Raw genomic sequence first — 12,609 nt, forward strand, 5'->3', positions numbered from 1 at the left:
TGTACCTTCCTTTATGCCGTGCTTCTGTGCGTCAATGAGATCTCACACTGACGTGGGGACATCGTGATTTCATGTGGTAAGTTGTCCTGGACTCGTTGCTCTTTATTACAATTTTAATAATATGATCACTCAATACATATTCAGTAACAAAGAAATAATTTGCGAAATCAACATTACGCAGGAAATACCTCGAGCCTCACATATCAAGCATAAAACAAAACCGACGTTATTATTACATTTTTGCAGGACGATGAGCAACCAATTGAAAATGGTTCTCCTTGGCCGTAATGGTAGTGGCAAAACTGCCGTGATAGAATCACTTCTTGGAGAATCCATTACACATCGAGCATCATCGTTTGGGTGGAATAGTGTCCACACAGTGACAAAGCAGAACTCTCACTTAACCATTATTGAAACACCTGGGCTATTTGCCGAAGAACAGGATATTTACGCAAATAAAATGAGACTTGCAGAATCGGTGTACACCTTCACACCAGGCCCTGATGCCTTTGGACTTGTAATTCGAATAGGTCGATTCACACCAGAGGAGAAGACAATGATAGATATTCTTAGAGAAATGTTTGGAGAAGATGTGTTCCATTTTACTGTTCTTATCTTTACGAGATTGGATGATCTAAATTATGATGGTGTTACTCTGGAGGAATACGTACAAGAGAGTACACCGGAGTTGAAGAGAATCCTTAATGCATGTGGAGGAAGATACATTGGTTTTGACAACACAGGAACGTGGGAATCCAGATCAGAGTGTGGACATAAGCTGCTATCCATGGTACAAGATCTCCGGACGCAGAACTGCAACATGGTTTATACTGTGGCCATGCTTGAGGACGCCACTAGGCGCCAACAGAAGAAAGAAGAAGAGGCTCGCAAAGAACAAGAACAGAGCTACAAGGAAATGAAAGAAGAGTTGAAAAGTACCATGAGACAGGAAATGGAGGATGAAATAAGAAGACAGAGGCAGGCTGAACAAAGCATCACTGCCCCTATTTTAGCGTTAAACACTCAACGGAGAGATATTACAACAGGATATGGTATGTACACTTTTGTACAATATACTGTTTTGGTATGGCTATTTTCATAAAGATATTGTGTACCTATTTAAATGGTAAGAGTAATGATTTACATATATATGAACAACATATTTCAGTGATCATTATTTTCTAGTGGAAGTCTTTTTTTATACATCTGCCTGGTTTTCTGTGTCACAGAGCCAAGCAAACCAAAAAGTAAAATATACACAAGACAGAAGGATGTATCGGGGGACATAGTCTGCAAAACAAATTCAAGAGAAGGTAAAATATTTTTGAATATTTCTTTTTCATCACCCCTGACTCAGTCAATGTTTAAGAGTTCTTCATTCCTCTCTGCACTCAGTAGCATGCGCCCTATTTTCAGGAGCTGCTTCTCTCAAACATGAAAGAGGACCCAAGCCAAAGTTAAAACCAAAGCCTACACCTCCAAAAGTACAACAACACATCTCTACAGATACGCTCGTCCAAGATGGTGGTATGTGTTAAATGCAATCTTACAGTCATTAATTTACCATAACATAATATGTTCTGTGTGATCCTTCATTTTCTAATTCAGTTCTAACAGTACAATCAGTAAACACAATCATTTTTTCTGTGGTTGTAAAATACATGTGCGTCTGTGTTTGTGTCTTTCTGTGAATAAGAAATTGCAAAGTACATTTTGCTGTTTAGTAGGCTCATTTATCATTAAAACATGTTTTTTCTTTACTTATAGCTCAAAACGAAGGACATACTACCAGAGTGAAACCAAAACGAAGTGGGGTGATTGGAAGATTGATTCGCTTTTGGGAGTCATTTTTTCACTCAAAATAAGGCTTTGATCCAAACAGTGGTACCTTTTGTCACGACATGAAGAAACATGTAACATATTCTTACTCTGCTTTACAACAAATGCATTTTCCTTCTAGTTCACTAGAAGCCTACTTTATGTTCCACTGAATAAAGTGTTTTCACACTAGTAGTATCTGTCATTTGTGTGCACTGCGCAGTCCTTCTTCAAAGTGTTTTGCTTAGAGGCTGTGTTCACGATTTTCTCTGATATTATTTCAGTAATGACTCTTTCATGAGGCCTATTTTGTGTTGCATTGAGGTTGTGTTTCAATTTTGATTGTTACACAACTATATTTTGGTGTTAGATTCGTGGTTTCCGTCACGCTGCGTGTTTGATCAGTTTGTTTACATGTTGATTAGTCACAGATGGCGGACCTATTGCTTGAACCTTCAGAGCCGGAGACACTGTCGGTGTCTACCACCAAGTGTAACAGCTGTCATCTCCCCAAAACTGGAAGGATCCACATAGTTGGTGTTCTGACTTCTTAGACGGCATGTGCACCAAAAAGGATAAGTGCCCTGAGTTTGCAGCTTACCTCAGAGTGGTCAAGTAGCGCCAGCAACAGCAATCTAGACGCATGCCTTGGGATCAATGCTAAGCTTCGGATCGGCGCCAGTCTTCAGCTCAGCACCAGTCTTCTGATGGGCGCCAGTCTACTGATCAGCGCCAGGTAGCTGAGCAGCGCTGTCGTTCAGATCACTTTGTGGGGAGCAGGTCGTCTGGTCGGGACCACTCTCGATCAAGGACTCGAGGTCGTTCTCCTTTCAGATCAGACGGTTGGCGCAGATCTGGTGCCAGACATTGTAGCGCCAGACGCCACTCATGCTTTCAGCACCACTCGCCATCGTCCAGTTCTACATACTACCGTTCAAGGTCACCACCTGACCAAAGGAGTTCACCTAGCACCAGGCGCCGTTCGTCGAGTGTCAGTCGTCACCTGTCACCAGAGGCGAAGTTGGATAGACGGTTTTCAGGTTTTCAGTGGCAGCTGGACACCGCAGTGCAGTGTCTTCCTTGTCAGCGCCATCTAAACCTCAACTGCTTGTTCTTTTTTTAATCCCATCATCCCCTTGGAGCCCTTTAGAGGATGAGGATGAGTGTATGCCTCTTCCCGCTGGTCGTCTTTGCATGGCTTGGCGCCTCTCCGGATCGTGCTTCTGGTGATGAGGATCTGGATTCTCCTCCCTGTGTTCCATATTCAGAGGATACCCAGGTGACTGCATATTTTCTCCAAGTGGAGCCAGTCACACTTAGAACTTCGGAGGAGACCTTGTGGAGAGCCTATAATGCTGACACACGCCACACCCCCACCCACACCCCCACCCCAGTGTACTTTGTGGTGACTGTGGAGAAGAAGGTTGCGGCTGCGATTTCCTCATTCTGGCTTGGCTCCTTCAATGACAGCTCGGGTCAGGAGGAGAATTCCCATTGCCCACCCTCACTTACTTACTGCAAAGCTTAATGATCACCTGAAGACAGAACTTCACTGTGCATCCCCAGCTTCAGATCAGCCAGGTCAGTATAGCGGACGTCAAGTAAGAGCAGGAGCAGCGGGTCGACCTCACGACCAAGAGATATGAGAATTTTTCTCAGAAGATTGTGGTGTCAGCAACTCTTAAGAGGCCTACTTTTCGCCCCTCCAGGATTACATTTGCCAAGCCAAAGAGGAAGGTGCCTGACACCGCACCCAAGATCCTGTCCACGCCCTTCGTCTTCTCCGTTTTAGATTCGGGTACCAGCTTCCGCTCAAGGCATCTCCACTATTGACCACTTGGCCAATAGAGGCACCCCTAGTGCCAGACAAGCAGCTCCAGGCTGTGTCTCAACTTCAGTTGTTTGTGGACAAGTCCAAAGTCCCAGCGACATCACTCCCGGGTTTTACAGTCCAATCTTCTACATTCTGCCATTTGGAATCTGTACGCTATCTGCACAAGGTTGGCGTCCCTTTGAAGATGGACCTCGATGACGGATTCGTGGCATAATGGTATCTATGGCTGCTTGTCAGACAGAGAGACTGCGTCATCAGTCTTTTTCAACCTGGACAAGTGGGCCTCACTCCGTCTCAGTCACTCGTCTTCATTGGGGGTCACTTCCGGACGGACCTCGGTCGTCTGGTAGTTCCCAGAGAGAGGCTTCGCGCCTATTAGGCCTTCTCACCTCCGCTCAGGGTCTGACGACCTGAGGATGCCTGATACTCGGACAACCAGATCCCTCACCCCCACAGTTGCCACCAATTCCAAGAATGGTGGCTCCAGCCATCCATTGCAATGTCCAAAGCAGAGTCTCCCTGCTGCTATTTGAGGCTACTCACCATCTTTTCATGGACGTGTCCTTCTAAGGGCGGGGTGCTCATTTGAACGCATCGACATCAGCCGGGTTGTGGTCGGAAGAACAACAAGGTCTTCACATCAACAACCTGGAGTTTATGGCAGTGATCCCAGCCTAAGATCGCTGGAAACTTTAGTTGGCAGACAAGCAACTGACAAAGCGACGGTTGCGGCATTCATCAACAAACAAGGCTCAATGAGACAGCATCTTTACTGACCCTGACCGTCTGTCTATTCGACATCACAGAATAGTTCAGAATTCAACTGAAAGCGCGTCACATTCCAGGTGTAACCAGACGCCCTCTCTCGTCCAGATCTTCATCCACCCACAGAGTGGATGCTGCATCAAACCGTCTTTTGACAGATAGCAGATCTCTGGGGTCGACCCATCATTGATCTGTTCGACACAAGGCACAACAACCAGCTGGAGATGTTCATCCCTCCAGTACTGGAACCTCACGCATGGGATCTCGACGCTCTTGTAGTCAGCTGGGATGGGTTGGATGCGTACGCCTTTCCTCACCCATGCCTCATGCTCAAGTAGTGCAAAAGATCCAGTCCACCAATCTCCTTCTGGTAATGCCACTCTGGCCTGCACGCCAATGGTTTGTGGCACTAACATAACTGAGAAGCGGTCCACCTGTACCTCTGCTGGATCGGGTGGATCTTCTGTGGAGCCCACACAAGAGGAGACTTCACCCGGAGCCAGAACTCTAAGTCTCGGCAGATTGTAGCCTCTTCGGCTTTGGTTGCTCAGGTTGCAGACTTCTTCTTTTCCTCCAGAACAAACGAAACTTCAAAGCCACCATGATCACCACTGGTGTGGGTTCTATGCTGTCTAAAGCTGGCGCCTCTCTGACGAGTGCCCCTGAGCTTAAAGCTATCCTCAACAAGACCAGGTGAACACGTTTCGGACTCCATCTTGGCAGTTATCAGTGGTTCTCACCTATTTGGCAGGTGAACCATTCGAACCCACTTGAAGACGCTACTCTTCTTCATCTTACAATGGAGACGGTGTTCCTGGTGGCCTTAGCAGCGGCGGCTCGATCATCTGAGATTCAAGCCATTGATGCCACGCAGGTCATGGCGGTGTTCATTTGGGTCTTCTCATGGATTTCAAAGCCAAGAACCAACTCCCGTCACATCCCCCTAGCTAATTCTTTATTTCTTCCCTTGTGCCTCTGAGGAGTCTTCAAGATGTGGAGGATCTTTTCCTGTGGCCAGTTCGTGCTTTACGTCTCTATGTAGATCGCACACAGACCCTGCAGGGGTCTCATAGGAGACTATTCCTTCCTAGTCGGATAAGGAAATCGGGAAGAATAACATTGGCATTGGTTCCGATCCTCATGAGAAAGATGGACTTCCACCGCCATCTCGGTTTAGTCCCAATTTTGTTCGAGCAGTTGCGGCGACCATGGCCATGCATGCTTACATCTCTGTGTTGGACATCATGCGAGGCTGTTTCTGGGCTGGAGACACCACCTTCGCCAACCACTACCTTTGGCATTTTGCGCCTGAGGATCTGGATGGGCTGTACTCCCTGGGTCCCCTAGCCTTTGCTCAACACACTGGTCGGATCACGAAGTCTTGCCAGACTTGACGCTTTCAAGTATCAGAGTTTGTCATGCACTTTGTATGTTAAGTAAACAAAGTCTGTGACAAGGTATTTTGTTTACGCACTCTGATGGTTCACACAGTCTGTGACTCGCGTTGCGCTAACAGCTCACATAGCCCAGGCACCAGTGGGCGTCTAGGGTTGCCTGCTCTGGCGTTGTCCTGTAGCAAGTAGCTCGAGGGTACCCCTGTGTATCTGTAATTTGACATGGGTCATTTTATTCAGAGGTCGTGTGAGTTTGCACTGTGCATTATATCATCAGTGCCCTACCCAGTGTTGTGGTATTAACATGCACTTGTTGTGAAGCAGAGTAAGTTAAAAGAATAGAAAATTCAGAGTGATTTCTTATTTTTTATACTTACCTACTTCACAAGTAAGAATGGTCCTACACGGCCGACACTCACAGTTCTATTATTTCTGAAAAACTTTTCTTTACATGTGCTATATATATACGAGGCACATAAAGAAACTGCATACACAAATTTAAAATCTAAATTTATCAAACCTGTGTAGACACATAAGGATTTAAACTCAGAGATTAGTGACATGTATCCAACATGCATGTACGTGCCACGTTCCGTGACGTCAGTGAATACGTTGTTGCACGTGCATTCCGGGAAAGAGAAACAGAGCAAATGAATGCCACACAATACGGTCACTTTGGAAAACTCAACCCCTGCCCTTGCGACGTTCAAAAAATGAAATGGCTATTGAAACGCATAGCATGCCAAGGCTCACGTCTGCACAACGTCATGAGGCTATTGAGATGGTCCGTGGGGGAATGTCTCAACGACAAGTGGCTGCACATTTCCACTGCCACCGGAACACCATTTCTGCACTGATGAGACACTACCAGAACACAAATGACGTCATTGATCGGCCACATGGACGTCCACGTGTAACAACGCCAAGACAGGACAGATGGATAAGGGTGACCCATCTTCGCCACAAGTTTCAGACTACAGTGATGACTGCCCGAACCATCCCAGGACTTCGCCGTATCCACCCCAACACAGTTCGACAACGTTTACGTCATCACGGGATCAGACCTCGACGTCCCGCCATACGGCCTATCCTGACACAACGTCATCGACAAGCTCGTCGAATGTGGTGCAGAAATCATGTCCGCAGACCCTTGTTTTGGTGGAGAAATGTTGTTTTTACAGATGAGTCCAGGTTTTACATTTCCCATAGTGATGGACATCAACGTGCGAATAGACGCGTGGGAGAACGTTATGCACAGGCCTGTGTCTTGGAGAGGAATTGCTTTGGTGGTGGTTCTGTGATGATTTGGGGTGGAATAACAGCACGCCAAAGAACTCCTTTGGTGATTGTTCAGGGCAACTTAACTGGTGTGGGCTACAGGGATTAGATTCTTCGACCTGTGGCAATTCCTTTTCTGTCATGGCCCTGGGTTAACATTCCAACAGGACAATGCCCGCCCTCATACGGCAAGGGTTGCTATGGATTTCTTGCAACAACACAACGTTGACTTACTGCATTGGCCTGCAAATTCACCGGATCTCTCCCCGATAAAGCATGTTTGGGACGAGATGGATCGACGTCTACGCCGTCTTCCTCATCCGCCAGACATTGCAACAGAACTTGCGTGACATCCCACAAGCCTTCCTTACACGTTTGATAGGCTCTATGCGTCGTCGATGCACTGCTGTTCTCAATGCCGATAGTGGACATACCCGTTATTGAGCTTGTGACATGGTCGTTTGACCCCTGTCCCGCTTTTGGCTTCGTGACGTCATTGTGATTGACTTTTCAATTGAAATTCTACCGACTTGTTATAGTCTCATGATCCCTCCATTAAAGTTTATATGTACCTTTGACATTGTTATCGTACTTATCAACTGGGATAATATTTTGACAATGCACAGTTTCTTTATGTGGCTAGTATATATCATTTGACCCTTCGTTAATCACGCCTAGTATATATAAATTAAGAAATTACTCTGCATTTTCTATTTTTCTTGATCTGCTGATAAAGAAAAACATATTGATTAATTAGTGCAGCTATTATCGAAATGAGATTACTGCTTAATATGCCTATCATTGGAGCATTATAGTACTGTCGCATAAGTATTATACGAATATTTGTTACAACAGCATGTAATATTGAATAACAAGTGGTTCATAATTGGACGACTCCAGATGGGGAGTAAGAACAACAAATAACACGGCTGAAATGTTATTCAATAACTTCCTGTTGTTAATGTTAATATCTGATGTTTGTCACAATATACTATATATGTATACTTCTCAACACTTAGTTGTAGTCACCTTTAGCTTGAAGACGATGGGAGAATCTACACAGACACGTCACACTTTGCAATAAACAAGAAGTTGTCCATAAAGTCGTGTGCTTCATTATTGACAAAATGGTGATGGTTCGACATCACCCAGAGCGTCTGTTGTCAACCCCAAGAGTACATGACTGATTGATCTATACCAATGCTGAAGGAAACAAGCTCAAACGGCAGTTTCGTCAGGCAACTGGAGTCAACAACTGGTCAAACGATTAGATATCATGTAGGTCATCTCCACGTTCTATTCGAATCATCATAATGCTTACTTTGCACTTCCATAGGCATGCCAGAGGCGGTGGAATGGTTGGGCAGGTATCAGGGCCAGCGGACAGTCCTATGAACAGTATGCAGACAATCTCTTATTCCGTTTGCTAGACGTCTTGTTTTTGGAGACGGCAATACTTGCATTCAGTGTGCTTGCCTACAGCAGAATCAATAGTGAGATGACACACAGTGTGCCTTGTTGATGTAATGAATGTTTATAACCGTGGTAGCTTTACGCACTACTAATTAAAAAACGTTTAAATTCACACCTTATGCCTATCGTCCTTCAAGATTGTTGGGAATCTTATCATTTTCTGTCATACATCCGAAATGGGTTGCCAATTCGTTCATTATCATCATGCAACTGTTCCTGGACACAAATATCCATTCAAGTTTTGGAAAGTTTAAGTTAATTACGAGTATCCCCATCTTCATAAATAGAGTTGTTTCTTGTACCATTTGAACAGTAGCAGCAAACTAGGAAACACATGTGAAGTAATTATAGCAATAGACATTACGAAAACAGTTTTTACCTGTGTATTTGTATGTGAGGACAGGCACACAAAGGACGTAATGAGGACTTCCAGTCGTCAAGACTTCCATTGTTTTGGGATCCGCTGTGCTTTTGTGGGTTAGACTGCTGACTTTGTGAGCTGGAGATTTGATACCTCACTCTGAGATTGTGGGGTCGAATCCCGGATTGCAATCAGCCTAAAAATGCACTTGAATCTGTACGTTGCTGAGAAAATGTTGTCAATTAAGCGTGGAAAATAATTTTTATACTGTACCCAGAAGTAATGATTATTATAAGAACTGACAGATTTTTCATAATATCAGTGTCATTGGTCTCTTTGAGTGATGGTATCGAGGTATGGTATGACGTCCGCAAATATGGTCAGGGTGGTGACTATAGTGTTATGTTTGTAGATTACTCAAGTCTTATGTCAGCATAACATTCATGAAATCAACATGGTTATTCTGATGATAGAACCCTAACACTACGATACAATGAAATATTTGGTTGTTATCCATAAAAAATGTTTTGCGTCAACTGTGGTGTTTGGTTTCGAAAACAAGCGCGGAACGTTACAGCTTTAAGGGGAGAGAACTCTGTCGATTTCCCTTTATGTGTTTCTAATAGACCATTCCAAAACAGAAAGAGATTACTGTTGTATTTTGTTTTCTGAATCATTTCAATCCGACCTTTGATAGTGTGCAGACACAATGTCTACATTGTAAAAAATGATTGATCAGACTAGTAATTAAGACTAAAATAAGGACAGAAAAATTAAATACGTCATTGGTACGGCAACGTTTAAAGTGCCACACAAATCATATGTTAATTATTATCCCATTAAGAAAAGGATGTTTTTACAATTTTGAGTTCATGCTTTTGTAATTTTCTTCAAGTTTGAGCTAATGCATAGTGTATGCTCGTCATAAATACTTTGGTATCATTTTGAACATTACACCCTTATCGATATTGTAACAACAGTCACCTAAGATATTCACATCGTGCGTTCTCTTCATGAAAATCATCCATATATTTCAGTGTGGGTATGTTCAACCTGTTTCCATGACAACGATGCCTCCCATGACACTTGCCAAAGATGCGGAATATCCAGATTCATGGGGACGGGGTCTGTTGCAGAAGGTATGAATTCACTCTTAGCTGATTATGGTTTTAATTGTCTATTTTTGTTGCAATATTAGGGCAACGTATATAAAAAGCAAATCATGTTTGTTATAGATAAGACAGTTTCCACATTTAGATCTGAAGGTTAACCCGAATAATTTACTTCCTTGGTTATAGCAACGTACATCTTTAAATCAAAGAGTTATGCTTTGTTACCCCGTTTGTCGTAACAGAGAAACACGTTATTATTTGTTGTTAATTAAACCATATTTTGGCACTGGGTGGCAATACATTGAATATTGGAACCAGATTATTATCGTGTTTGTCATTGATTTTATGAACATGTAAAATTTGTTTCTTTTCGTTTTTGAAGGTGCACAAGGGATGTCAAAAGTTTCATGTTCTACCCCGAATGATCCGGCTTCTAAACCCCCTGTCTACAGTAAACCAAGACAGAAGATCGCCCATGTCAACCCTGTTCCAAAACCCTCACGACAAGGAATAGGTAAGTCTACTGGTCTAGGACCTCAAAGAGGATTCATGTGCTTAGCTGTGTCTCATGTGTGTTACATAGATTCATAGTACATTGGCTTTATGTTTATATATACGCATACTTTGGTCATTCATTTTTGTTTTCAAAAGATTTGACCAACGTTGTATGGAACAGGTACATGCAAATTCATGTCTGAAATTTCTGGATAGTGAAGTTCTGTCATGACCCGAACTAAAGGATATATCATGTTTATTAGCCATAAGCAATCAATTATATCTGGTATAAACGTGTATATATAATATAATACAGAATTGGGCGAATTGAGACTCGTACTGCTAGGTAAAACTGGAGCGGGAAAGAGTGCAACAGCAAACACAATACTAAATGAGAAGGTTTTTGACTCAAAATTATCTATGTCCTCGGTTACCGAAAAATGCCAGTTTATTCATCTCGAGGTGTTTGGCAAGACCATCCAGATTGTTGATACTCCCGGGTTATTTGACACCAATACAAAGAAGGAGGTTATTGATACGGAAGTTAAGAAATGTATTGCACTTTCGGCTCCAGGACCACATGTCTTCTTGTTGGTTTCATCCTTAACCAACAGGTTCACCAAAGAAGAAGGAAAGGTTTTTGACGAAATTGACGACATGTTTGGGGAACATGTGCTCAAGTACATGGTCATTGTCTTTACTGGAAGAGATCAAATTAAACCTAAAACAGTTGAGGAACACATTCAAGGCGCTCCAGACAAATTAAAGCAAATTCTAAGTAATACTGGTAGCGGATATGTCACCTTAAACAACAGAGGCGACGCATCTGAAAAAGAAGCTGATGTAAAATGCCTTTTAGAACGCATCAAAGAATGGAAGGAAGCATTTCACATCGAAGATGTTTCAAGAGGCAGAGGAAATTATACAAGAGAGGATCCTGAGAGATAGAGCTGAGAAAGAACAAGAGATGAGAAGGGAAATTGCGGAAGAACTGCGTGAAGAGATCAAGAAGGAGAGCGAGCATTATGAGATGCTCCACGAAGCCAATGTGAAACAAATGGAAGATCTTAAACTGAAACTGAAGGAAGAGCGGGATAAGCATGTCAGAAAGGGTTCGGTAGTTGAATGAGAGTGCCATGGAGGAGCTTGTACGGAAGGAAATGGAGATGAAGGCAAAGAAGGGCAAGCTTGTACAGCAGATGCAAACGGCTGAAGGTGGGGAGAGAATGCAAATTCAACACCAACTAGGAGGTCAAGAGCGTACTTGATGAAAGGAAGAGAGTAGAAGATGAAGTCACAGACGACCGGTTTCAAGCAGAATGTGATTTCAGGGCACAACAAGTAAGAAAAGCTGAAAGGGAAAACATACAGAAAGACGATGAATCAACACTTCGTAGATTCACCGATGGCATGAAGACTATGGGGAAGCGTTTCCTCAGTTTATTTAAGTAGACGTACAGAGAATGACGTTTAATGAAGATGCTTCATTCACTAAAGTGTGCACATAATACCCATTACCTTACTGGCATCTGCTTGTATCATATCTAAACCTTATAAAACTGTTTGGCGCAGGTCTGGTGCCAGACATTGTAGCGCCAGACGCCACTCATGCTTTCAGCACCACTCGCCATCGTCCAGTTCTACATACTACCGTTCAAAGTCACCACCTGACCAAAGGAGTTCACCTAGCGCCAGGCGCCGTTCATCGAGCGCCAGTCGTCACCTGTCACCAGAGGCGAAGTTGGATAGACGGTTTTCAGGTTTTCAGTGGCAGCTGGACACCGCAGTGCAGTGTCTTCCTTGTCAGCGCCATCTAAACCTCAACTGTTGGTTCTTTTTTTAATCCCATAATCCCCTTGGAGCCCTTTAGAGGATGAGGATGAGTGTATGCCTCTTCTCGTTGGTCGTCTTTGCATGGCTTGGCGCCTCTCCGGATCGTGCTTCTGGTGATGAGGATCTGGATTCTCCTCCCTGTGTTCCATATTCAGAGGATACCCAGGTGACTGCATATTTTCTCCAAGTGGAGCCAGTCACACTTAGAACTTCGGAGGAGACTTTGCAGAGAGCCTATAATGCTGA

General features: G+C 43.7%; 2 protein-coding genes across 2 annotated transcripts; both read left to right on the forward strand.

The window, feature by feature from the left end:
* The first annotated feature begins 341 nt into the window (after window positions 1-341).
* Window positions 342-1,865, forward strand: LOC124259892 (GTPase IMAP family member 4-like). Its single transcript, XM_046694121.1, has 4 exons — window positions 342-1,052; window positions 1,230-1,313; window positions 1,417-1,527; window positions 1,768-1,865. Exons 1-4 carry the CDS (start codon window positions 461-463, stop codon window positions 1,863-1,865), a joined length of 885 nt encoding a protein of 294 aa, XP_046550077.1. The 5' UTR covers window positions 342-460.
* Window positions 1,866-5,216: 3,351 nt separating this feature from the next.
* On the forward strand, window positions 5,217-11,478 carry LOC124259902 (GTPase IMAP family member 6-like). Its single transcript, XM_046694132.1, has 4 exons — window positions 5,217-5,291; window positions 5,509-5,782; window positions 10,418-10,549; window positions 10,847-11,478. Exons 1-4 carry the CDS (start codon window positions 5,217-5,219, stop codon window positions 11,476-11,478), a joined length of 1,113 nt encoding a protein of 370 aa, XP_046550088.1.
* Window positions 11,479-12,609: the final 1,131 nt, after the last annotated feature.

Source organism: Haliotis rubra, unplaced genomic scaffold (assembly GCF_003918875.1).
Source record: "Haliotis rubra isolate DU_JTF1 unplaced genomic scaffold, ASM391887v1 Scf1184, whole genome shotgun sequence".
In the NCBI taxonomy this organism is placed as follows: domain Eukaryota; kingdom Metazoa; phylum Mollusca; class Gastropoda; order Lepetellida; family Haliotidae; genus Haliotis; species Haliotis rubra.

Bases quoted from the DNA above. Each gene is read 5' to 3' on its own strand.
- LOC124259902 (XM_046694132.1), top strand. From the start codon at position 5,217: ATGGAGACGGTGTTCCTGGTGGCCTTAGCAGCGGCGGCTCGATCATCT. The intron at 5,783-10,417 runs GTCGGATCACGA...TCGTTTTTGAAG, and splicing joins AGCCTTTGCTCAACACACTG to GTGCACAAGGGATGTCAAAA. The intron at 10,550-10,846 runs GTAAGTCTACTG...AATATAATACAG, and splicing joins ACCCTCACGACAAGGAATAG to AATTGGGCGAATTGAGACTC.
- LOC124259892 (XM_046694121.1), top strand. From the start codon at position 461: ATGAGACTTGCAGAATCGGTGTACACCTTCACACCAGGCCCTGATGCC. The intron at 1,053-1,229 runs GTATGTACACTT...TCTGTGTCACAG, and splicing joins AGATATTACAACAGGATATG to AGCCAAGCAAACCAAAAAGT. The intron at 1,528-1,767 runs GTATGTGTTAAA...CTTTACTTATAG, and splicing joins TACGCTCGTCCAAGATGGTG to CTCAAAACGAAGGACATACT.